The 27,638-nt window shown below is 46.0% G+C and overlaps 1 protein-coding gene across 2 annotated transcripts in view; it reads right to left on the bottom strand.

Moving 5' to 3' along the window:
• Positions 1-27,638, bottom strand: part of Znf462 (zinc finger protein 462) — a 77,596-nt gene that overhangs the window by 18,548 nt on the left and 31,410 nt on the right. For both annotated transcript variants that reach the window (XM_038348075.1, XM_038348076.1), the window contains exons 7-9: positions 13,263-13,530; positions 11,742-11,878; positions 2,694-2,917 (exon numbers count right to left, since the gene is read on the bottom strand). In XM_038348075.1, the coding sequence (XP_038204003.1) occupies positions 2,694-2,917; positions 11,742-11,878; positions 13,263-13,530 (629 nt within the window). The remainder of the gene's footprint in view (positions 1-2,693; positions 2,918-11,741; positions 11,879-13,262; positions 13,531-27,638) is intronic.

Raw genomic sequence — 27,638 nt, 5'->3', positions numbered from 1 at the left:
TGTTGTGACCCACAGTTCGAAAAGCACCGGACTAAATCCATGGTCATCTGCATCACCACACAAATTTTAGATTCAGTTTAACAATTTCTATTAAAAAAATACTTCTCAAAGTTTTGAACAGAGATTATATTAAATCTGTAGGTTAGTTTGGCACAAAATGATCAATACTAAATTATTTCACTGTAGCTCTTAGTAACTAGGTTGTATTCCTTTTGATGCTAATAGAGACAATTAGTCTTTTGTAATCTATTTTTGTGTACCTATCTTATATCTGCTACCTCAATAAGCTCCTGAGTATTCTAGTAGCTTTCATGTAGTTTCATCAGGATTTTGTAGCTACTAAGATTGGCAAATAAAATAAGCGGTACTTCTTTCTGATTCTCTCAGGCCTTTGATTCTTCGTTTTGTCATACAGTCATTAACGTCTCCATTTGCATCCTCAGCAAGTCTCCTAAGCACACGTCCAGCCCCATACTTTTGCCATGTGTACATTTTTTCTGACACGTGTACACTGTTCACCCTGATGAACAGCCATGCTCTCCTGGGAACCTAGCACCAGTGCCCATCATCTGAGAACTGTCATTTAAGGGGTGAAAAAAGAACAGAAAATGAGAAAAAGAAAGTGCTTCTATCTAACATGAATCTTATAAACTTAGGAACAGAGACAAAGATGGAACTCACTGGGCATGCTCAAAGTGGCGACTTCTCAGCCTTTGGTAGGCGCTCATTGGACTTAACACACTTGTCAACCACAAGTAAAGGCAAGGTTTAAAAACATACAATGGTAAAGGTATAATAGAAAAGATCTAAAGTACAAGATATTTATTTTGTATTTTAGGCCTTTGAGAGCAGGGCTGCCTTTATGCTTCATATAATTTTTGCTGTATTAGAACACAATCAAATTCACAAACAGTCTATGGAGCAAAGACTGAGTGTCAACATGCAAGAAGTACAAGGACTTTGCCTGCTACTACCAGGCCTCTGAGCATGGTACAACAATTTCCATGGTTAAACCAGAAAACAACCACCATACTGAAGCGGCTTCCTAATGCATATATAATCAGCAACGGGGCAAAAGTAATTATGTAATTACTCAGGTTTCTTTTTTTGAAAAGTTCTAAAATTGGTCCCTTCTTTCTCAAGAACCCCACTTCCCAACCCACATTCCCTAGACTTCAACACCCTGCCCAGGAAGCCTCTGGCTGGCTCCATTATTTTGTTTAGTTTCTAACCTTCTCTAGGTTTCTTAGTAGCTCAGAAGCCACTGCAACAACTCGGGAAGAATTGAGACTAATTCAGTGGTTGTAAACCACTGTCAACAACAGTGACCTGTCCTGTTTCCAGGTACCAGCCTGAAAGCTTGAACACCATGACCAAAAGATGACCGTGCAGAAATGATGCACACATGAACGGCTACAAGAAGCTTGTTCTGAAATACATTTTCCTGTGCGTTAGGATGAGCAATGCCCGGGGAGACAGATGACGTTTTAAAGAATATGCAAACTTCCAGTGAAATCTCGGCTTCCTGATTGCTCAGCTTTAACTTCCGGGGCAGTCACGGGCAACTGGAAGTTGCCATCAAGCCATCAAATTGTGGCCGAGACAAAGCTCAGGACCAAGCAGAAAAATTCTAGCCCTTAGATGATTCAGACGGAAATATTTATAACTTGGGATTGGAAGACGAAGAAAGAGTGGCTGAGCTTCTGCGGGAGAGGATGTAGAACGAGAAAAGTGGAAGCGGCATCCAAAGTGTTTTTCTCAAGTAAATGCTTGGTAGACGTTTTGTTTTGGATTCAGTTAATTCGAAAGGATTTCAATAGGCTATTCTCAGAAACAATTGCTAATCATAACTCCTCCTGTGCTGGGGGCCATATGCAAAACCTGGAGTAATCACCTAGAGCCATGGTAAACCAAATAAGCCCTACCCCAAGTAAGACAGTCAGTCATCGATGATGGCTCTGATTCTCAGCAAACCACAGAAGAGAATTTACCCCACAAATCTCCATCGCATGTCCTTCTTAATCCATTAGAACAATCGGTTTCTTAAATTGTTCAGATATTCACAGTGATGCCTTTGGAAGTCTCTGTCATTAGCAAAACCCCGAGAGTCAAGGGGTAGGGAACTAAGAACCCACACTCTGTCTCCTTTGGTTGGGCAAAGTTTTATTCGAAAACTACTGTGTTCATTCAGTGATGCACTGACCATGGTTTCTTTCTTGTTGTGGTAATGGTGGGTTTGAGCAATTGCCAGTGAAATCATAGAAATCAGAGCCCAACAGAATTACTGACTGCCCTTTCCAGGAAGCCTGCCCACTGTGATAGCAAAACACATTTAAAATAAGACAGCAAAATTGTAGTCAGGATATAAAACAAAAAAAGCAAGGTAAGGCGCTTTACATATAAGCAAAATTACGTAAAACAAATGAAATCAAGTAGAGAAAAGATACCCCAAAGTTTTGGATGATGGTGGTATGAGTATCTTATCCACCCTACCTACTTTTCTGAACAAGTTCTACAATGATCTTATATTTCTTTTATTCTAAGAAAATGAAGGTTTACTGTAATTATTACTTTAATTCATCTCCCTGTCTCACACACAGTATGACTACAGTGACCTGTCTCCCCACGGGGGCCCTCCCTACAGGAGTGCGGAGGTGGGGAGGGGAGGGAGGCAGGAAGTCCTGGGCAAGTACCTTATGCTCATCCCGAAGGTGACTGTCCAGTTCCTCCGTGTGCTTGGTCTCATAGTAGCAGAGCTGGCATTTGTAAGGTTTCAGTTCATTGTGCTTTTCTATGTGCTGCTGGAGGCTCTCGTCACTGGAGCAGGTGAAGGTACATTTATCACAGCGGAAAACAACTCCCTGCAAGTATTTTGACAGTTTGGAACGGCACACTTCAATGGGGACAACGCGCTCTTCTGTGGAAACAAATTGAACGGAGAGATGGGCATTTTTACCGACAGAAAGCACATGTTCCTTCTCTGGGACATAAAAATAACGGACCCACTCATTTCCGATACTCCTTCCTCCTGGGTCTTGGTCTGTGAACAACACACACATGCACAGTGGCCCTCCCTGACGTCCCCACATGGCACACAATCCTCTGGCACACCTGGGTCCTTTGAGACCAAAAGCTTCTGTGTACTTAATACCAAGAGTGATGTAGAAATCGATGTGGAGCGGGCAGAAAGGTTTTAGATAACTTCTAAGGTTAGGTGGCAAAGGCAGGTTGGGCGTGGAAGTGGCTGCCATCTTTACCAACGTTAGCAATCATTGACAAGACCCACTATGATGTCCTTTGGTGAGGGCAATGATGACTGGATGCCAGGTATCTCCGAGAGAAGGAAATGGGTATCAACTGGGTACCCAAGTGCCACCACTGTGTTTCCCCTTCTGATAACATCATGGTTAGAGTTACTCCCATTTTCAGAACAAACAGAAATAAGGAACAGTAGCCTACTTCTATCCCGGGGATGAAAGCCAGGGTCTCATACAGGCTCGGCTAGCACTCTATCACTGAGGTACACCTCCAGTGAGGAACAACCTTTAAAAACGTTCTAAAGCTCAGACACGGCAACGGACAGGGCTGAGAGGTGAATCCAGGATGGCCTCATTGCTACTTTTATTCCTACCTCCCCCCACCCCCGTGAAGATGTTCTCAAAGAAGCCCCTAAAAGAGATCTCAACTAAAACAACAATCCAGAAAGCGTCTAACAAGTACACTTAGCTTACAAGTGAAACGGCTGTGGGCAGCATTGGGGAGGGAGGTGGGGACCCCTGTTGGAACCACTGAAGGTTTGCGCCACTCTAGAAAAATCTGTGATCCAATTGCCACAAGAGGAAGAAAACTCAGCAGGAAAGAGCGGACTTGGGTGTCTTTCTCAGCCACATGCCAAATGTTGGAGGGCTGGAAATGCATGCGCGTGTGTATTTTGCACTCTCTCACCCTTGTGTTTAACTGCTCAAATTAAATTTCACACCAGTCTGCCCAGAATATTGGCACATGTGCCAGATATCCATAACTGGGATAAAATTAAAATCTGTGCTATATATGCAAGAATCAAATATAGCATGTGTTTTCATGCTGAGTCTGGATTTCAGAAGACTCCGGAAGTTTACACATGGACGCACACAACATATACTTATAGTATTTAGAAACAGCAATGTATTATTAAGTCAGAAAAGCATGATTTTATTCCCAGAGACACTGAGAAGCGATGTTAGTCTTTTGCACGCCTATGCAACTGCCTCCTCCAGCTTCCCCCTTCGTTACTGGCTGCATTCGGGCCTGAAGGAATTTCTCCCACCCAATGTCACGTCTTCGTCTCAACCACAACATTCTAACTGCGGGCCACTCACTGCCTTGGAGCTCTTGAATATAGCGCCTCATCGGCCAGCAAAATGCTGGGCAGAGAAAGCGTGGAGGGTGTGTGCCTACAACATACTCCCCAGAGATCTAATGCATATGTTATTTTCCCTCTACAAAGATCCAGTTGCTTATTTAGAAATATAAATATTTTTTAGACTAAAGTATAGCAGACAGCTAAGAAACACATGATTATAAAGTAATCCACACATTTTCTTAGAATAGCAATGTTTAACAGTCTTCTGAGCCACTCAGCTCCATGGTTTGATGTAAGCGGAGGGCGGGGTGGGAGGAGGATGCCTTGCCATAAGCTAGCTAGCCTGAGGAAGTCTGTGCTAGTATCTTCTACTCCCCTACTCCTGGGTTCCTTAAGAGCATGGCTGACATACGGGGCTAGACAGTTCTTTGTTGTGGAGCACTGTCCTGTGGCTTGTAGTATGTTTAGCAGCTTCTATGGTCTTCATCCACCAAATTCTTCTACTGATCATTCCTGTACACCCCAAAATTCCAGCAGGGTAGTGCACCCCTGGGAGGCTGGAAGGACTGGTTGAGAACCATCATGCTTAGCAACACCCGGCACAAACTTCCGTGACGTCACGTAAAGTAGACCTGACTAAGACCCTAAACACTGTGTAGGGGACAGCAGGGTAGCAGCAGCAACAGGGATCAACTTCATACTGAGGTTGAACTCACGGAAAGGGCTGCCATGATCATTTTTGGCACCTTCTTGAGGCCGCAGCCCTCCCGTTCCTTCTATACTTGTTCCTGATTTATCTTGTCATCTTTACTGCTTCCTCTTTTATTCTTTGGCTCCAGCCTGGCCCATCTGCCCTAGATCTGTCGACTTCAGTGGAGATGACGAACAGCTGGGCACACTTTCCCATGTAACAATACCTCAAATGCCACGAGGACAGCTATTCAGTCACTTGACGGTCTGTTACCCCGCAATCAATTATTGGGTCTCCCAGATCCGCCTTCGTATGGATCCCCCTTTCCATTCCTCTACCACCTTGGTTACTTTTCTTTGCAGCTGCTAATTTCACGAAGCATCACTAAGAATTTTACCCAAAGGTCTAAGCATTCAGAGGCATGCTCTGGAGTTCAAATGCTAATAGCAATAATAACTAACACATGGCTTTACAATTGATTGAAAGCCTGTTATGAGGCAACCTCTATTAGGCGTCACAGGGTTATATACGGATATATCAGTTAATATTAGTGTTACCATTTGAAGGTATCTGCACAATCCACCCCACACAATAGATAACTAAATGTAATTTTAAAAATTAAAAAAAATGAAATACAAAACTTACCATTTCTAAACTAAGATATAAGTTAAAATGGACCAAATCCCTCACTTACCTAAATGTGTAAGCTAAACTGGTATGGACTGAATCCTGCCTTGGCGATAGGAACTCATATTTCTATGAGAACTCATGGGTCTTTCTTGACTTCACACCTCTCAAAATTACCCTGGGCAAGAAACTGCCTGAATCAGGCCCATTGTGACTCGGCTCCCAGTGAGGGTTGCAAAAAAAAAAAAAAAAAATACGGTAATGTCGCCAGCTCACCACAAGATGGATGGCCCATCTCATCACCCCCTACTCAACTGGCTCTCGCTGCTACAGTGAGACGCGAAACCGGAGAGTGTGGTCTCTGGAGTGACGACACAGGTGTAGCAGAGCCGAGCATGCTGTAGGGATGCCAGGAGCCCAGGAGGAAAAGCTGCAGAAATGCAACCAAACCACTGAGTGCCATTTCTCAGCGGGAAGCCACAAGGCCGTGGAGCCCAGAGTCACCAGGGAAGAACTCTCCTGGAAAGAGTTCCGTAAATCTTAAATAAGGCAGCGAAAAGCTGGAATTCCTTTACACCCACAAACTTTGTGTGCAAGGCATCAACCCAAAGACCCATTCACTACTTGTTGAACAACCGAGTGACAAAGGCCAAAGACCGCAGAAAGCCATTAAGTCCAATGTCAGCACACTTGGGGAGATGGAGGCAGGAAAGAGTGGGGCTAGCCTAGGCAAGGTACTTAGTATCAGGTCAGGATTGGCTTTCTAAGACCCCATTTCAAAGGGGCGGGGTCAGGAAAAGAACAAGGAGGAAGACGAGGAGAAGTAGAGGGATAGGAAGAGGAAAAGAAGGAAAAGAAAGAGATATCATTATTTTCAGAAGCCACAAATAGATACATAAGCACAAGCCACCTGCTCCTGGTAAGAGCTATTAAGTTTTGGCATTAGCCGATTTCTAGAGAGAGCTGGGAACAGTTAATACCTCTATCAAGTAAGGATACTGATGGAAGGGACCATATAATTTCCCTAAATCAAAATAATATTGTCAGTCTGGTTGGTTTTCTCTCCTAAAACCAAAGTGACCCTAACTAATTAGTGGCGATGACTTCCATCCAGGACGCCACCTTCAAGGCTTAGCTTCCCTCAACATTCGTTTACTAAAGCAGGAAAGAGAACCTTGAAGTTAGAGCGCCCACTGAAGAGCAACCACCGTGACTACACAGCCACATAACCACAGCGTAAATATTTGTCAAAAGGTTTAAGCCCCACAATTCAATCTGTGCTCAAATTTTCAGGCTTGCTATGAGGGACAGTTGGGCAAGCAGTGTATGAGCACCATATTTCCAGTCATGGTCTATGCATAGAGTCTGCACTCATGAAGCCTCATTCGCTGGTTATTATGTCTCTCTCTGCTAAAGTTCAACTTCCCTCAGAGAACAAATGTTTCCTGGCTTTTGGTGGCTGAAGGACCCGTTTCTTAAAACGCCAGTACGTAGGCTACAAATCCATTTCTCAAATGAAAGCTCACCCAAAGTTCTACCAGATAGATTCATGAAAAAAACTTCCCAGTTAAACTAGCAGATCTCACCGGACGTTGACTTATTTAAATCCATAGCTCTTAAAGAAACAGAGAGGTCTAACGATCCCTTGCTTCAACCTTGGCTAGACTGTTATTTAACAGGTGTCTAGCTGGCACTCCCATTTAAAACGATTTTTCCTGGCTTCCTGTCTGTCTACTAAGTAAAGGTCAAACTTCTGCATCCGCCTCCAAAGCCTCCAGAACAAACTTTCTTCAGGGCTTCCTAGTCTCTTAGGGTGCCTGGAATAGTTTGATGCTGCAAATAGGTCTTGCCCCCAGTGGCTTAAGTGGTTTATTAATAAATTACCCTCCCAAGTAGTGGTGGATTGTATCCCCTAAGTTTACGTCCACTTGGAACCCCAGAATATGACTATCGGGATAGAGTTTGGGGATGTAATTAAGACAAAAAAGGTCATATTAGATTAAGACTGGCTTACAATTCAATGTCTGATGGTTTTATGTGAGAACTCACAAAAAGGAACACACTGGCATTGAGAGACCAAGAAGGAGGAGGCAGAAGTTGGATGGAAGCCACTATAAGCTAAGGATACCAAAGAATGCCAAAGAGTTAGGGCATGACGAGGCAACCAAGTTAGAATCTCACACAGGATAGGAACATGATCTGTCGCTGACTTGTATCCTCCTCATCCTATCAAGTAGGGTTTTCTTGAAGTTTTTTTTTCTTTGTTTTGGTTTTTAGTTTTTTGAGACAAGGTTCCTCTGTAGCTTTGGAACCTGTCCTGGAACTAGCTCTTGTAGACCAGGCTGGCCCCAAACTCACAGAGATCCACCTATCTCTGCCTGGATTAAAGGCATGTGCCACCACCTCCCGGCTCAGTTATCTTGAAGTTTTACACGAAGCACGGCCTTGGTGATAATTCTTGCCTCTATAACTATTTAGTGTCACCAAGTTGGTAGCCGTGTATCCCAGTGTAGCCCATCTAAGTTTTCCCTGTGAGATGCTGCCATGGGTCAGGTCGTAGGTCACCTTTGTCCATGGCCCATCTCTTTCCCAAACACAAACAGGACTCCTAGACACCCATCATTCACCGTCTCGAATATGCTCTGCATGTGTTTATCTAGAGGAGGCCACGTTTGGGTTTTCTATATGCCACCATCCACAGATGGCCACACGGAATGCAGCAAGCAGCAAGTAAACAATGGGCATTTGCTGAACTTAGGAACCAGTAGGATGTTCCCTTTGCCATGGCCAGTACGCATCCTTGATTAGTTCCCATGCAGACTTCCATGGAACGGACTCCTCTCTCCTCCTCACTGACTTCACTGCGTCACTGTGCCCCCACAAAGAGTGATGGCGACTCTCTTTGTCAGTAGCAGGTCTGTCTCGGGGCCAGTTCTGAAGTTGTTTTTCTTGCCTTTCATCCCAAGGTTTTTAATTAACTGAGGCCGCAGAAACATCTCAGGCTCTGAACCCTAGAGACTAAAGATGTTTATCCATCCAGAGAAGGCAGTGCACAGGTGCAGAAGCCTCATCTTATTACTCCGGGATCAGCCCCAGGGTTGATCAGCAAGGCAGACATCTGACTGCATCGCTGAGATGCCAAGACCTCTCTGATCTGCCTTCAAGTGGAGATGGACACCAGAGCCGGAAGTCAGCAGGTACAGCCCTCGGCCACCTGTGGATTGGGGTCCTCCTCTTTGACATCTATCCCCTACAAAGAGTTCTGTCCTTAGGCCAGTTTTCACCACCTCTAGAACACTGAACAGGTGACACCAGCTTCCCAAGGGGGAGTGGGGGATGCCTGGGATTCAGAGCAAGAGCTGTGGGTCAGACGCACCTGGGTTCCAATCCTAGCTTGTTACCCAAGAGCCCTTGGGCCGTAGGGAAGTTTTTCTGAACCTGTGTCATATCAACCACGCTGGGCTTGGCGAGTTAACTATAAAAAAAACACTTAGCATAGTGTCCATGAGTGAGTGAAGGCTCACTAATGGCAGCCACACTACTGATCCCTTGCTGCACATATTGGGACCATATTTCTACCTTGGTGAGGACAATATTCACATATCCAGAAAACTCTCCCTAAGCAAAAAGAAGACAGATTCCACCAATGATGGGAGATGGCAAGAGACACAAGAACAAAAGATTGGGACAGATTCCCTGCCTGCTGGAGGAGCGACTCTGGCTAAGTTACTTTACCTCTCTGCAACCCTACGGCATAGATTGATAAGCCCGAAATCCAAAACATTGCCAGCACGAATGTTGATTGTCTATTCAACTGACGTTCTGTGTAAACATTCCAAAATCCGAAGCCTTCAGAACGCTGAAACACTTTTGGTCTTCAGCATTGCATATTCTGAGGCATGCAACATGCTCTGTATGTTATGATGGGCCCAATACACAATGTTGTGTATCCCTGCCTGTTCACTGCAGAGATTCCTCCCAGACTTCAGGGTCTAGATTGTAGGAAATTGCTTAATAAACACCCCAAAGCCAGCTGCTTCTGTTTCTTTCCCTATCTTGGTAGGCAAAGGTGTCAAGGACAAATCTGCCAGCACGGTTAGTGAAAGACGGGGATCTCGGGCACTCATGGCGTCTCCAAACTGTTGCTGAGACCATTCCTATTGTCCGTTGCACTTTCTACTGGCCTCGTTTTCGTTCACATTTGCCTTCGCTTCTTCATTTGTTTTTAATGCAACAGCTCTGTGGGAATGACTTTGAGCTACTTTAAATCCTTTGTGAAATGAAGCAGAGCCCCCAAGAAAAACACCGAATTAAAAAAGCAGAAAGGAGACAGACAAGCAAAACCCCCCATCGTCTTCCTCAGCTTTCAGCTTCTTATCTACAAAACGGGAGGCCATGTGTTGGCTGCTGTTGCCTATAGTGCTGACGATGGCGCAACTGGGTGCTGGGAGCTCTCTGTCAAGTGTTCCTGGCCTCTGTGCAGAAAGACTCACCCTGCCTCTCTCTTCCTTAAGTCAGCTCCAACAAGAAAAGTCATCGAGCTTGTCAGCCATCAAAGCTCTGACCCCACTGGGCAGCAATATGGGAAATGACAGGAGCCAGTGAGGATTCACGGCAGTCAGCAAGGACTCACCGATGATGTTCTCTGGGCACCGGCTCCACTGATGGCTTCCACCCAAGCTGGGATGGGGCACACAGCTACAGGAACACATGGGCTCGGGGATCAGAAGCCAGGTGACTGAGGCAAAACACCAGGCAAGAATCCGAGCGCCAAGAATCCCTGACTAAATACTACTGCGCTGCTTTTGCCTGGCTCACAGGTGGTTGGCCCAGCCAGGTACCATCTCTCATCTTAGTAGATTGCCATGGAAGGAAGAAGCTGACAGAGCACTGCAGATGTTGCGTTGTCTGTGAGATTTGGGATGATATAGGCACATCACAGGCATGCTGTCCAAAGGTCCTGGGGAAAGGGACTTTTTAAATGTCTCCACCCTTGCATCCGAGGGACACCTGGGCAGGAAAGTAGAGGACACATGCTCCTTTGGCCAAGTGTGGCAAACACTGGAAAGCTTTCAAAAGGTAGAGGCAAAGGAAAGATGATGAGAAAGAGGAGGGAGACAGAAAGTGGGGGAGGCAAGGGATGGGAAGGGGTGCGAAGATGAGACTGCGGGACAAACGAGATTCGCAGTAGGTACTCCTTTGTCCACCTACCCGGAAGGAGGATCCTTTGGTCAAAATGTGCCATCAGCATGTTTCCTTCCAATATAAAAGACTCCCATTGGCTGGTGATGTTTTAATTGGCTAAAGTAAAGCTTTAAAAAATGTCCCAAAGGGCTAGTCCATGTCTGTCTATAATTCAAGCAATCCCAGGAAGTTACTGAGGCAGGGGGATTTCAAGTTTGAAGCCAATTTGGGCGACATTGAGAGATCCTGTTTCAGAAATGCAAAACAAAATAAAGGGAAACAACCCAAGTGCTCTCATAAGCGTCCCTGCTGCTCAGCGGGAATGCACATTCAAGGACCCCCCCCCCCCCACTGTGCATCCACTATGAAACTCCACCAGCTAGTGTCTCATAGAATGAATGATCCCAGCTTACAGAGAAGCTGTACAGAAGAGGATTCAAACCAGAACGACCTAGCACTCAATCCATGGGTTCTCTGCCCAGCAGTCTACTTTTGTGCTCTGGAACTCTTTCTCCCTGTCCATTTCAAACCAAACTTCACTTGGTGCCTGGGAAAGAATCATTTCTGTCTTTTTTCCTCATGCCTTCCTTCCCCAGGCTCACTGTCCAGAAAGCTAGAATCCCTTGGTGGCAAGAGATTCAGAATGGGAAATTCCTGATGTCGACAACCCCAGTGGAAGGGTTCCTGAGATTCCCTATCCCATGCCTCCCCCAGGAAGGAATTCTACTGATGTGTCTTATCCACTGAATATCGGCGGATGTCACTGTGGCTCTAGCCTGGAGGAGCAAAGCCCCGGGGAGAGGGCAATGATGCTGTGGTCCACAGGCAGCATCCTCAAAATGCTGCAGCACTACCTCCCAGCAGGACCCTAGACACCCGAGCCAGTCTGAAGGTTACCTCGGTGCAGCACGATGTGGTCGATCATGTTGCGTTTGTATTTGGTGTGATAGAGGCAGAGAGGGCAGCGGAGATCTTTGGGGCCTTCCTCTGGGACCGCAGAATGTCCAGCTTCCACGTGCATAGTAAAAGCAGATCTAAGAGAGAAGGGACAGAGACCATGACAGTCGCGGATGTGTCTCTTGCTGGCACACCTCTTGCAGGGGTCACATGTGGCGCCCCTGCTTGAGAAGTCTAAACTAAATTGTGTTTGTTGACCACAGACTCCTTGGCCAGGTAACCCATCAATGGACATAGAGATACAGCGGCAACTACTCAGCTACTTGGCTGGAATCGAGGTTTGGTTTAGAAAGACATAAATACCCTAAATATTTCATTCCTGAAAACTAGAAATTGCCTATTGAGCCAGATCTGGTGGAGCATGTCTGTAAAAGCCAGCTCCTCAAAGGGCTGAGGCTGGAGAATCACAAGTTTAAGGCTAGTGTGGGTTAAATAACGAGCTCAAGATCAACCTAGATAACTGAGAACTTGGATAGAGTGCCCAGCACCACACAGACACACACAGACACACAAACACACAGAGATTACCTATTAAATAACACAAAAGCAAAATCCCTCAGAGGACCAACTCTGCCTCACACTGGGTATCGGAAGGGCTGTTTTAAATCTTGGCTGACTCCTAACCTGCCTTGGCGAGTCTTGGCACTGTTGCATGGAAAGCGTGAGAACAGGTTGTTCAGGTGTCAGTCATGGTGACTGAGACCAGGCTCCCTCAGCTCGGAAGTGCAGCAGCTTAAACGTGGAGGGGCCCGGATGCCTCATCCTCCCTTTGTCTCACATCCTTAAACTTGACAACCCTTGAATGCCTCATAGCAAACACGTGGTGGGCAGGTAGGACTGCTCAGTGGGTAGAGATGCTTGCTGCTGAGTCTGATGGTCTGAGTCCGACTCCGGAATCCCCATGATGGGAGGAATGAACTGACCCCCCCACACAGGTGGGACCTCTCGTGTCCTCCATGGTGGCATGTGTGTGTATACGCTGATAAATTGCTAAGTAAAAGGTATAAGTTCCTTCTAAGGAAGGGAGTGTTCTCCTTTGGCAACCTTCTAATGAGTTCTTTTTCATGCTTCCTTAATAATATGCATTTGTTTAAAAAAATGAGACCTAGAGTTTAACACACAGATACACACAGACACAGACACACACACACACACACACACACACACACACACACACACACACACGCTCTCTGAAAGAAAAACATGTACTGGACCAGGGCAGACCTTTGATCCAACCCCACATTGTTTAGAAGCCCATACGCTCTGATCATTTGTCCTCAACAGGTCCCAAGTAGTCTTTCTGAAACTAGCTTCCTTCTGGAAAGACGGAACCCAACCTTTCCTACCCTGGCAGAACCTTCCTGGAGCTGCAGGCAGGGAGATGTAAGGGGAGAGTTGTGGTGAGGGCCGGAGCAGGGGCAGCCACTGTGGTGCTCCGCAACTGCTCTTCCCGACACTTACTTAAAGCCTGTGTAAAAGGAGCAGTCTTTGCACTTGAAAAGCTTCTTCCCTCCGTGTTTGTCCCGGTAATGGCGCCTGATGCTCTGGATGTAGCCCGAGGAGAATTCACAGAATTCGCAGTGAAGAATGGCCTCTGCCTTCTGCTCCGTGCCAGCGGCAGTCCCGGAAGAAGGCACGGGGCTAACACGGCTGTTGTTTCTTGCCAGGGCAGCCGACTGGTAGTGATTCAACTGTTGCTGAACATCGGGGGGCTCCGAGTAAGAGGAGTCTGTGGAGAGATGGGGACAGTGACCTGGACCACCGAGGACATAGTGTGGGGTGGTACTTGCTTGAAAGCGCTTCACCTCAGGGTCTCCCCTACCAGATCTATTAAGACATAATGAACAAAACAGAACACATCTATTGGGGCTGGGGAGCAGACATGATTGGCAGTGTGTTTGCAATATAAGGTGCTGGCACCTTCACACAATAGAGCAGACTTGGGGAAGTGAGACGGGAAGGTACCTAGGAGCTACAGACCAGCTAGCCTAGTCACATCATGCCCCCAAAATCAAGGTGGACAGCAATCGAGGAAGAAGAGAGATGTTGAGCACTATCCTACATGTGTGCGCACATGTGTGTGCACACTCACACACAGACCTTACACCATGAAACTATTACCACAGTGAAGTTTCATCAGCTCAGCCCCTTCTTCCCGTGGCTAGCACTCTATGATGTGTGGTGGGCACATTTAAGACCTTAGGTTCCAAGAGCATCTTCCAGCATTAACCTGCTGCACACAGGACCCCCTCCCCCGCCCCCAGCCATCTACCTTCCACCTGAAGGTCATCTCTTCTGGCCAGCATCAACTGGTCAGTCGTGAGTAGTTTTTTTTAGGGGGAGTGACACCTCTCATCTTCACGCCACTCTCCACCCCAGAGCTGGGAAGCACACGCAGAATGACAGAAAGGGACAATACCTCTTTGCGCCTGACTTTGAGGGCTCGTGGCCTCGTGTTTTGTTTCAAAGCAAAATTCTGAGGTTCAAAGTTTCAAAGTGAAGGAAGGAAGATAGTACACTTAGTTTATTTTCTTTTTTTATTTATTTATTTTTTTTGGTTTTTCGAGACAGGGTTTCTCTGTGGCTTTGGAGCCTGTCCTGGAACTAGCTCTTGTAGACCAGGCTGGTCTCGAACTCACAGAGATCCGCCTGCCTCTGCCTCCCGAGTGCTGGGATTAAAGGCGTGCGCCACCACCGCCCGGCTTAGTTTATTTTCTAAGCAAACTGGAGTGTGACAACAGGCTACCACAGAACACCCATGCTCATGGGGGGGGGGGGGGATAAACGAACCAGCCAGTGCACGCAGGCTTCTATGTGGAAAGGGATTCGACGATGCAACAGCCCTCCCCCCCCCCCCCCCCCCCAGCCCAGATTTTCACACCAGCCGCTTTAATATCATCATTTCAAAAGCCAGTCTGTAGCAGGAGTGCTCAGGCTCATGGCACTCCGACACATACGAAAATGTTTTCTGCCTTTGGAGTCAAGAGATTTTAAATTTAAAATCTAAAAATCCAATAGTGTTCTCCTGGAAGAGCCGTTTAAAGCTTAGTCAGCATTAAGATGGAGATTTATTCACAAATCCCATTAAAATGAAATTCCAAACAAGTTTCCCTGAAAGGTATTTTTAAGTTTGCAGCTCTGAGGGAGGAGGGTGGAAATGGATTGCAGGAACCTTAACCCCAGGAGCGCGAATGGCAAGTCCTGGCGAAAGGGGATGGGGAGGTTAGGGGGAGCACCTTTTCCCAGCACACTCCTTGGGAGTTGGCGATCCCAATTCAACATCGGTGTACGCACAGCCTGCGGCTGCCTGTGAATTCTAAGGAAGCAGCCTGTGGAACTACCCTGAAGAAGGGAATGGAAACAAAGTTTCTCTCCTTTCTTCATAAGCAAAGAGGGGACCGACGTTACACAAGCCTTCTCCCCATCTGATGGATGCCTCATTTTCCAAGGTAGAGTTCCCCCAGATGGGATACGGACTAATCTTGTAAAAACTAATACTTGATCACACCAAGATCAACCATCATCCCATTGGTCTCTTGGCCAAACTGTGGGAGGAGCTGCCTTCCTGACTGCAGGGTGGTGCGTTCCTGCCCCACCCACCTCTGCCTTCAAAACACTAAGATACCTTTCACTTCTGGTTGCCCTGTCTGTCCCCCAGGGCACGATCCTTAAGATAGAGAACCGCTTTTATAAACAAGCCTGCCAGGAGCCAAAAAATAAAACAAAAGGAAAAGAAAGTAACGCAGTCCACAGAGCCTCCCTGGGTTCACCTACAGGTGTGTATGCGGGAGACAAAAGAAGACAGGAAAGGCACAGCCCTGGGGCATTGTCTCAGTTCCTTATCTCCACTCCTTTATTCCTCTACCTTCAGCTGATGAACCCACTCAAAACCACAAGAATGGACTGTCAACTTCTCCTTCTTTCCTTCAATAGTAGGCTTGTTTACCATTTCTCAGATGGTGTCTCTGTTTAAGCCCCAAGACCCTGTTACACCACACACTCAGAGATGTTCCCAACACTCCACTCTACTGTGAACGCTTTCCCAGGGAGGGCTGAGCACAGCCAGCCAGTGTCCCCAGAACTCCCAACCCTCTTGACAGAGAGGCCGTTCTCTAGACACTCAGCTCCGCAGCATGGCTTTTCTGAAAGCAACAGGCCAAAGCCACGTCTTGCTGAAGGAGATCTGTGCCCCAACCACAAATCCACCCGGAGAACAATCCTAAGGAAAGGATGTTCTAAGGAAAGGCTTGTTTCTTACTAAATGGTTGAAGCGTCCTCAAGAAATGGCACACATCTAGGGATCTAGCCAATGGAACACATCACAGGTTCGTTTTCATGCCGAGCACATCTCAGACACCAGGTACCTGACAGCTGAAATCCCTTTCCCATAAAGCTATAAAGAAATAAATGGCTCCTAGGCAGGCATTAAGCCAGGCTAACCCCTTTCCTCACCTGCCACTCATTCAACCAGACTCACCCACCTCGCCCTTAGGCCGACCCCTCTAGACGCGAGCCTCCTTCGAGTGAACACACTCCATTGTTGTTTCTAGACTCGATTGCACATTATCCCACCTCTCATAAAACAAAAGCAAAACAGCAACAGCAAAACCACTCAAATCCTAAAATGTAAATTTGTATAGCATCTGAAAAATGGAAGCAATCTCGGCAGAACATTTCAACAAACGAGACTCAACAATTCCAAAGAAACAATGGCCGCCATCCATGCTCTCAACGCCTTTTCTCCTGGTTCAAATTAGGACAGGTAAACAAACTCTCTCACACACGAGCGAATCCCAGCAGCTATGACACATCTGTAACAGTTCCCAGGGCTGCGGCAACCTACTTTGTGGGACCTTTCAGAGCTTGGCTTTCTCCCAGGTGCCTTTGTTTGTAAATAAAGTAACACTCTAAGCACTGATGTCAAATGCATTCGTTTGTATGACTCCTCTGATCTTGAAAAGGCCAGCTTGCTATGCAATAGAAGATACCAGTTTGTTCGTGAATTGCAGGCCTGAGTCCCAGAGGAGGCTTGCATGGGGAGGCAGCGACGGGCAGACCTAGAGTTCAAGGCTAGCCTGGTTGACATAATAAGTTCCAGGTTAGCCAAGGCTAAGTAGTGAGAGTCTGTCTTAAAACAATAATGAGATGTTGGACCAACTGTTCTCACACAACTATAAAATTTCTCATGTTGAGACAGGGCTGGAATGGCACACACAGACAAATGAAGGGAGGAGGCACTTGGGAGGAGGCAGGACTCTAAGACAGCCAGAAATTTCAAAGCAGAAAAAGACTGCGTTCCAGAGGCTCCTTCCCAGCTCTCTCTGGTTTACTGTGTTCCTTAGAGGGCTACTTGGATATTTCTTGCTAATTCTAGATTCCCCTGGAGTGTGAGCCAGAGCTAGGTGTCAGTCCTCTCACTTTTAGCTTTTCTTCATCCTCCAAACATTAGCCAGTACAGAAACAACCACAAGAAAGTTGCCTTCACAAGGGCAAAGGCAGAAAGGTGAACGTGTGCCTGGAAGAAGGAGCCTTTTGATGGATCCACAGTGCTGAACACACATTCGTTAGCGCTGTCTTGGGGCCAGGAGACGTTGCTGGCTCTGGGAACTCGAGGCCAAAGAAGTCACAAAGGGTATCTTCAGATCTGTTACCATTTCTAAGTGGCTGCAGCTCCCTCAAGAAATAGCTCAGGGGAACGCGCTGGTAGTTGGCTGTTAGGGAAACAGACCTTCTTCACATCTCCAAAGCTCATCCCACCCTCTGAAGCAATCAAAGAGGCACAAAAAACAAGTGCACAGTCTCAGAGAGCCGCTCTGCTGGGAAACCGAAGGCAGGAAGGCAGGAATCAGCAGCTCACGGGAGGATGCTCTTGCGTGCTGAGTGACACAGATCAGTGCCATTCTGGAGGTCAAGGCTTAACGTTCTGCAGCTCCGAAGAGAAACTGCGAGAGACAGACAAGGGTAGCCAGCCACCACATTCAACTGTATGGGAGCTAAGTTTCTATGCAGACTCGGGAGACAGCCTCGATGGTTAGTGGGAATCAAATACCAGGAAAAAGAGAGACAAAAGAATTTAAGGTAAGTCCATTTCTGAGGTGGACAGAGGGCAAAGGATTATTCATCGGCAAATGTTTACTGGCTGCTGAGTAAACAGGACACCTGTTCCGGGACCGTAAGACTTGATCCCTGTCTTCAAGCAGCTCATTGTCTCAGAGAGACATATAAGTGACTGGTTACGATACAATGCAAACAACTGGACATTTTACAGAGACATCTGCAAAGAGGGGGAGAGGAAGAGGGACAGTCAGCATCATTTAGTGACCGATTGTGAGAGTGCAGGAGACGGAGCAGGGCTGTCAAAGAGAATCCTGAGTATCCATTAATAAATATGTCTGGTATTAATTACTGTACTAATTAATGAGATCAACATAAGACCTGCAGATACTGAATGTTTCATGACCCCAGCTGTACTTGTACTTTACATCATTCATTTGGAGATGAGTAAAGAGATATTTAAACAACTACATTCTTACAGTGGAAAATTAAAGATGACGGGCTTGAGCGACGGCCCGGTGGCAAAGAGCATGATCTGCTATAGCAGAGGACCCAAGCTGATTCTCAGTACCCACATCTGGTACCTCACAAACTCCTATACACCTAGCTCCAGGAGATCGGACCCTCTCTTCTGTCTTCCTCGGTTACACACACACGTGTACACACACAGGGTATAATTAAAAATAAAAACAAGGGACTTGAGAAATGGTTCAGCAGTCAAGAGCTCTTGCTGTTCTTGAAGAACCAGGACCCACATCGGTAGGTAGGTAGTAGGTTTCTACAACCTCCTATAACTCAAGCTCCAAGAGATCTGCCTCCCTGTTCTGACCTCAGTGGGCACTCAAACACTATATACATATAGATGGATGAAGACACAGACATATACAAGTAAAATGAAATATTAAAATCGAGTCCCTTTTAAAATGAAGATGAGAACAAGGAGAGAGGATATAAATAGAAAAACACAAACAGAAAGAAGGTGGTATGGGCTGTGGAAGCAAAACTTTAAAATCTCAAAGTTCAACCATAGTACAAAAACATCAAAACTGAGGCATGCTGATGTACCCTTGTAATCCCATCACCACTCAGGAGGCAGAACCACGAGGGTCGCTACAGGTTCAAGACTGCATGCTGTCTACATGCTGAGTTCTAGGCCAGCCGGGATCATGTAGCAACATGATCTCATTCTAAACAATCAAAAGGAAGGTTTAATAATTATACATGGATCATCATTTTCTTCAGAAAAGCAGATGATGCATCAGCTAAAGGTTGGTTAATTTAAACACATGTAGAGATCACCAAAAGAGGATGGGGATTAACGGGTTAAGTGGAGATGAACAGGAATGGGGTCCACTACCTCTAGCCAGGAAGTGATAGAAGGAGAACAGCTAGAGGCACACTGAGCTTCTGACATGGCATACAGTTTGGATGATAGAACCATTTAGAAACTTTGACAAAAGAAGAAAGCAGTCTGAGATGTATGTGTATGTCAACAATATCCTAGGAATCCGGAGAGAGCAGAGAATTCTGTTGCACTGGGAAACGCAATGCTCTTTGGGGATGATAACGCCGGTCCTTCATCTGCAGCTGAGGAAGGGGCCCAGGGGATGCCTCAAAACCACTCAATATGGGGCAAACCAGCTACCTCAAATTCTTCCTCTTGCATTTTGAATGCTAATGCATGGCTTATTATAGAGGTATGACATGCGCTAGGCAAAGATCTCATGACACCCAGCCCCCATCATCTCTGCTCCTGTTCTCCATCCCATGCCTTTACACCCATTGATCTCTTGGGTCTTCACATTCCACAATTACAACTCAGCATCATATCTGCTCCTATTTACTGAATGATTGTGGTACAAGGATATATCTGATGTGCACACGGCTCTTCGGTCTGGCCCATCCCATGGTTCCAGTTAGTTTCTAATTCCTTGAACACACCAAGGACGTTATTGACGCTGGTCCTTGGTCAAGTCAGATTATTCACTGTTCTTCTGCAATTCCTACCCATCCTTTAACTCTTGAGGAGCTGCCTCTTCTGTGAAAAATTTCCCATCAAACCAAATGAACTTTTTGTTCTTCAAGTCTATACTCTGTCAATACGTACACATCTGTCAATACGCACACATCTGTCAATACACACACATCTGTCAATACGCACACATCTGCAATTCTCTGCACCACCTCATTATACCTCATGCTACGTTAAGTTGTCTTGAGCATTGCCAACATACTCAGCCAGACCAAAGCTGCAGACAAAATAAAATAAACTAAAATCCATCTTATGGAGGCATTTTCTCAACTGAGATTTCCATCTCTCAGATAATCCAAGCTGGTATGAAGTTGACCAAAAACTAACTAGCACATATGCATGACATAAAGATCTACCACACAGCAACATGCAAGGTCGTTAATATGATATTAAATATTTAAAATTTGGAAAATGTTTGCTAGGCTGAATTTGTGAAGAAAAATATATATAAATATGTAAGTATACATGCACATATATGTTCCTGAGTGTGGTGGTTTGAATAGGAACGGCCCCCACAGGCTCATATATTTGAATGCTGTCATTAAGGAGTGTGCTTCTTGACAGGGATTAGGAGGCATGGCCTTGTTAGAGTGTGTCACTAGAGCTGGGCTTTGGCGTTTCAAATGTTCAAGCCAGGCCCAGTGTCTCTCTCTGTCTTGCTGCCTATGGATCTTGATATAGAACCGTCCGATCCTTCTCTAGCACCATATCTGTCTATGTGCCGCCATGTTTCCCATCATGCTGATGGTATATCATGTTCAACTGCCTATGTGCTGCCCCGGCATCTCATGTTCGTCTGTCTATGTGCTGCTATACTTCCCATCATGCTAATGGCATATCATGTTCGGGTGCCTATGTATCATCGTGCTTTTTCCATCACGTTGGTGACGTATCATGTTCATGGTGTCTCTTCATAGCAATGGAGCACCAGCTAAGATACTGAGGATGTAGCATAGAGTTGTCAAGAAGACTCACGAACTTCAATAAATCTAAGTATATAAAAAGATTTGCACTCTATATAAGTTCCGTTGTACCTCAATCCTACTCTTTCTCAAGATACTTGCTGTTCAAGAAAACTGGCATGCGGAATTATAATAAAAACTACAGGTGGTCAATATAACTTTCTAGTTACTTCCCCGGAGATGTTCTGTTTCAGTGGGCCATTGCAAAAGAAAACTGTACGAAACGAAGCTATCAGACACATGCCATCTCAATTCTGGAGAGCGTCTCTGGGGGAACCTTAAATCTCTAGGGACAGTTACATTATTTTATTTCCTCCTTTTGATTATGTCTTGAGAATCTCCAGGCCAGGGACCCTGGCACCTTCCTGTCTTCTTTCATGGGTGGAGTTCTCTGGTCTGGGTGTGTAAGATTATGATACAATGGCCAGGGGAACAATGGATGCTGGATGACTATATATAGGGATTCTAGGCTTGGTTGTCATGGAAACAAACGGAAAAACAAACACCTAATCCTGAAAATAAAGTCTGAGGCCAAACTTGAAGGAAACAGACTTTGAAAACTTCCTGTCGCCCTGACGAGTGAAAACAAAATTATGAAATATGATCAGGGGTGGGATGAGAGGGGGATGTCACAAACGATACAGAAGACCCTCATCTTCACAACCACAGAAGCGGCCAAAACACCGGCATTCTCTCCTTTTCAGACTCATTTGCCGTCACACTTCAGCTCTCTGGAAGGGTCTGTCAGAGGCTTAGCTCTGCAGGAGCTTCAGCTTGCCCCTCTTTCTGGAATCCGGACCCATCTGAGCTCAGTCCAAGAAGACATCTCGTGTCCCCTTTCACCTATTCTTACTAAAATGTCCCCTTGTCTTTCTGTATCTTTCCACCCAATGGCAGCAGCAACCACCAAGTCAGGAGATAAATGCATGTTCCTCTTTTTGTCTACGCGTAAACCAACCACCCGGGAGGCTCTTTGCGATCTACTCATGAATCCACTGTTGCTGCTCAGGTTCAGGCCCTCATGGTGTTCATTTCAAACATTCCTCACAGACCTATATAATTCCATTGTTTTTTTCCCCCTTGGAGTCCTTTCTATTATAAGACATGAGTATAATCATGACATCCGCCCCTTATAAGAAAAAGAAAACATCCTCACCCCAGATCCACATGGTTCCCATATTGTATGTATTGAATGTAACATGAGCCATAAAAACTTCTCAGGAATTTCAAGATGAGATACGGAACTCAATCAAACGGAACTCAATTCAAATTTGCCATCACTGGGAAGATTCTCCTGGGCACACGCTCACTCAATTCTCCTCTGGGTCTCCTCTGCGAGTATTCATGATGCCCAATATTGAGATTAACTTATTTAGCCCACACTTTCTTCCTTCTTTTTGTTTTTTGTTTGTCTTTTGGTTTTGGTTTTTGGAGACAAGGTTTCTCTGTGTAGCCCTGGATTTCCTGGAACTCACTATGCAAACCAGAGAGCCTTGATCTCGGAGATCTGACTGTCTCTGCCTCTCAAGTGCTGGGCTCTAATCCACTTTGCAAGCCTACTACACATATGGGCATCAAGTTATCTACTACTTCCTAAGTTTTTGTAAGCTGACTTCCTTTGGAACTTTGCTCAGGGCCTATATTAAAACAAGAGTCCAATAAACCTGTTGTAAATACCCAGAGTTCAAACTGAAAACACGGGCCTGCAAAACTGAGACTTAAAAGCAAAATCCAGTTGGCCAAATGCCACGCTCATTTTGGGTGCCAGTTTAATAGAGCCTTCCCACTGAAACACTGACCTACTTTCCGGGAGACAAGCTTAGATCTTAATTACAAGGACAATGGTTTCTATACACTGGAATTTGAATGGAAAGGCATTTCAGAGTCCACAGCCATTCTAAGAAGCCAAGAGGCCCTCATTTCTGGCTGTACTTCTGAATCAGCTGTGAGACAGCGGGTGCAGGAACATCTGGAAGCCATGCGCGGCATTCTCGTCTCCCTTTGGCTCAGCCTTTGGTAGACACAGATGTTTGTGAGATGCTCAGCTGTGTACGAGTCATACCATTGTAACACAGTCCACACCAAGACCACTTATATAACAAGAGAGCACTTTGCCACCAATGACAGGGTATTCCTGGGTTACCTTCAGGCGTTTCCCTCCACCAGGAACATGCTCTCACTCCAGACAGGTAATGCACACGTTGCTCATCTTACATAAGGGCTTATGGTGGCTCAGAAAAGCCGAGATGGCTTCATGTTAGGCAGACAGTCAACGGGGAAACAGCACCCTAACCTGAGGCTCCTGTGTGGCCCAGTTTCTAAAAAGTATCTTTTTCCCCCCCTCTGGCCACAGGCATTAAGATACATTCTTCACTAGATGGCATTCATAACTCAAAGACTCTGTTCTTTTAGTGGGCTGGAAATGTGCAGGGAAGCAAATGAATGCAAGGGAAAGGGGCCTCTTCCTAAGATTTTTTTCTCCTTTCTCTAAGGAAACTCTGGGTGGCATCCACCATTGTTAATTGAGAGGTTCTCACAATACCAAAATGCATAACTCACCTGCAACTCTTTTGAATTGTGTGATGAGAAAGGAATGTTTCCCGCTGCTCATTTCCATCCTATAGATGGCTTTATCACACTGCGCTATCCTACAAAAAGCACCGAGCTCAAAGGCTCCTTTCTAGAAACGACTTGTCCTCCTGCACAGAGAGCTCCCAAGTAACCTCAGAAGGTACTTAGAGCTCACAGGCCATATGGGTGAAATCTTGGTGCTTCCTCAAGACCTGCCTTGAGGGGAGATGCCCACCGACTTGAAGGAGCTGGCTGCAGTGTATGCAGGGCTGGCTACGAGCCGAGCTGTGTGAGCCAGACAGGAAGCCATTGTGGTGATTGCTTAAAAGATAAATCGGGAAGAAAGCACATCTGGCCTGAGCACATATATTTAGAGACATGTAGGGCTCTGAGGGACGGTATGGAAATCAGGAGGGAAGGGAGATGCCTGATCAAGAACAGGGATGAGCAGCCACCCTTCAAAGCACAAAGCTATTCTAAAACCGGGCCCGAGCTGGAGTCTCTGAACCAACAAACCCAGTGGGTTTCTTAGCCTTCATTCCTTGATTTCCACAAACTCTCATGAGCGGAAGAAAACCCTCACTCTGGGTTAAGCTGTACTTTTAATCACTGTTAAAACAGTAGGCTCTTCCCCTAGGGTAGTTTCTCCACCCACTTCAGATTCGCCTGGAGGAACACTGCTCAGTGAAGCTGCCTGCAGTGTGTAGAGTAAGTTTTCCTGGGGCTGGAGGGCTCAGAGAGTGAGGCAGAGAGAGATTCACCTAGTGCTGGCTTTATGTTTATGGCTCTGTTTGGTATGGGCTAATGGTCTCTTACTGATCTTCACTGTGACCTTACAGAACTGTTGCTTCCCATTCTATAGATGAGAAACCTGAAGGGGAGATGAAGGAGAGAATAAGAACCAGACAATACTCTTTAGAACGTGCTTCTAAGACTCTCATAGCCCTGGAGAAACTCTCAACCAAGCAGACTGTTGGTTTGCCATTTGTCAAAATTAGATGACAATGACCAACTTGATGTGACAACCGTGTGTGAAGGATGGGCAGGGCCTATTACATAGGCAATGCTTCCAAGACTTCTCAGTGCCACATCAATTAAAGCCCACATTATACAGACTTTGCATTGAATAAGAGTATTCCAGCGTCATTTTTCACAAGTGAGAGATCGGATCACCATAACTGGGCTACAGGGTTGAATGGAGTGGCAACCGCTCACATGGCCATGAAGGGAGAGGCTCACAGGTCCTCTTTGGCTGATTATCTCCGGGCAAACCTAAATTCATGGCTACTCTGTGTTTGATCCATATGTTGGAAGCGACATCAAAGAAAGGCAGGGCTCAACCTAAATAATCAATCCAAATGGTCACCCCCATTTTCTTAGGTAACAGTGCACACAGGATGGACACATATCAGCTTGTTCAAATGAGCTAGTCAGAACAAATTTAATTCCCAAATCGCAGTGAATTTTCTAGTAAATATTCTGGTGTTCATTTCCTTTTGCTTTTTTCAAACCTGTTTGCAGTTTGAGAAAGGTTCTTGGTGTTCAGGTTACTGGTGTGGCCTGTCCACCTATGGGTGGCTTCCCGGCCACTTTTGTCTGCTTTCCTTTGAGAGCATCTCTTGCTGACTGCCTGAGGGACAGTGTCACTGACTTCTAGGTCGCATGATTTTGGACTTTGGGTTTTCCTGTGACTGACTAGGACATCTTGGGTTTCCTGAGAACCTGGCTTAGCCTGCCCTGCTTCCCAGAACTGTAGGTCCATCTATTCTTTCGACTGTAGGTCCATAAAACAGGTAGAAGGGTGAGCAAGTACAGAAGGTCATACAGGAAGAACAACTTAGTGACGGTCCAGAGTGCGAGGCCTGAATCAACTCGACAAGGCACCGACAGTCTGTAGCTCAGTGCACAAGAGTGAAGACATGATGCAGGGTGACCCGAGGGAGAGTGGGGCCCACATAAGAACTTTCTCTGCTGACTTAGAACTTACTTTGAAAACAAAGCGTACAGTCATTAAAGGGCTTGAACAGGGCGGGTGAGTTAGAAGCCCTGTATTTGAACTATTTCCATGTCTAGAGGTTTCACCATTGCCCTGGCCCAAACCAATAAATAAAGCAGCTTGCTTTAAATGGACTCCCCTTCCCTACCGATGACACAGTCCCACCAGCAACCCGACTCCATGCTCCGTTAAGTAGAAAACACTACTGTTTCTTGTCTGGGTTTTACTGGTGTATTGGAACTGTTCGTTTGAAACTCAGTCCCTACTGTTTCTGCTGCGCACATCTGGACTCGATTATAGGCTTAGCCAGGGACAGGAAAGAGGGCAACTCAGGGGTCTGCCTTTTCTGCTCTCTACATACCCTTCATGTGCAAACAAGAAGCACAGGCAACTCTGCGGTATATAGGCACACTACAGACAGTATGCACTCGGCATCCAAGCGGGCAGCCAATAGCCTGGGGTCTTTGGAACGTTTCTAGATCACTGAATCCCAGTATCACCCCAAAGGACCCAAAGCTGCGTTTTGCTCTGTAGTTTTAACATCCACGTGTCAACTCAGGGACACTTAATACCCATGTCCTGGTTTCATTTTAGTCTCACTGAGTAGTCAAAATATTGTCGACTAATACCATATTCTTCTGGATTTATTAGCTCTTTAGAAATGGCTTGCCGATTCACAACAAATATAAAATTACTCAATATTAGTAATTTTAAAAAGATGAATTATCCTTAATTATGTGTATGAGTGTGTATCCATGTGCAAGAGCGACCTGTCCATGTGAGTGCCAGTGCCCAAGGAGACCGGAAGAGGATGTTAGAATCCCCTGAAGCTGGAGTTAAAGGCTGTGGTGAGCTGTATGCAGTAGGTGCTAGGAACAGAACTCAGGTCCTCTGCAAGACCTGTATGCACTCTTAATGGAAGAGATAGCTCTCCAGTTCCTACATTAGCAATTGATCGGGACAAAGTTAACTGAATTTCATATTCCAAGCACTCTTGGATTAGCAGGGGAATCATGACACCGTGCTGCAGTGAGAACGAAACAAATACCCCTGATTAGTTACCTGCACAGCTGGAGAAGTGCGGAGCTCTGGAGATGCCTGCATGCACACGCGCGCGCGCATGCACGCGCACACACACACACACACACACACACACACACGCACGCACGCACGCACGCACGCACGCACGCACGCACGCACACACACCAAGTTTTAGATCTTGATTCAATGCTTTAAACTTCTGGAATGTGGGAGACCAACAGCTTTCATTTTGCAATTACAGGACCTCTCCTCCAGGAAGACGCCAGCCCTATGCCAGGTGTTTAGAACAGGAAGATGATAAAACCTTTGCCCCTAATGAGTTCCCTTCAGGCAATATAATGGAGATAACAGAACAGGCCACAAGGAAGGGCTAAGAAAAAACAAAATCACAGGATCCTGAGCTTGGAGGGAAGAGACTGGACTCGTATCTGGAGCCATCACAGAAGGGCAGGGATCTGCAGGGAGCTTTGAAGGATTAGTGGGGTCTGGAGATGGAGAGATGGAGAGATGGATAAAGGGGGAAGCAGAGACAACTGCAAACAGGTAGCAAAAACCAGGCTCATTGCAATTTGGCAAAAGCAGGACAATGAACAGCCAGCAGCAGAAAGAAGACTGGAGTTAGAGTGGGTTTGGAGAGCCCTGAGTCCAACCGCTTTTAAACAGGCCGTGGGGAGCTGTTAAATGTTTCTGAACAGAGAATGAGAGCAGTCAGAGACTACACGGAATAGAGGTGGAATGGCAATAGCTTGGGCAAGAGATGAAACAGGAAGCGGCAGGACAAGGTAGGCAACCGACTGCCTGCTATAAAATGGGTCCAACATGGCCAGCAGATGAATTCTTGATGAATCCCAAAGGTTTCATCAAGAAAAAAAGAAAAAAAAGAAAAAGAAAAAAAAAAAAAAAAAGGGCCTGTTTGGGAAGTGGTTGATCTGGTCCAGGCAGTACTGCAGAGTGAGAGTTAGGGCATGAACTTGTGAGGGGCAAGAGCAGAGGAGCGCACAGACAGTCAGGCTGAGGTAGAAGCGATGTCAGCAGAAGGGAAGCCATTATCTGAGAGGTCAGGGGGCCTGAAATGGACAGCAGGACCAAAACCCGGGAAGAGGATTTGCCTAGAAGAAAGATCAGCAATTTTAATTACCATAGAACACACACACACACACACACACACACACACACACACG

Source organism: Arvicola amphibius, chromosome 11 (genome assembly GCF_903992535.2).
Source record: "Arvicola amphibius chromosome 11, mArvAmp1.2, whole genome shotgun sequence".
Taxonomy (NCBI): Eukaryota; Metazoa; Chordata; class Mammalia; order Rodentia; family Cricetidae; genus Arvicola; species Arvicola amphibius.
This window is presented reverse-complemented; position numbering and strand designations above follow the sequence as displayed.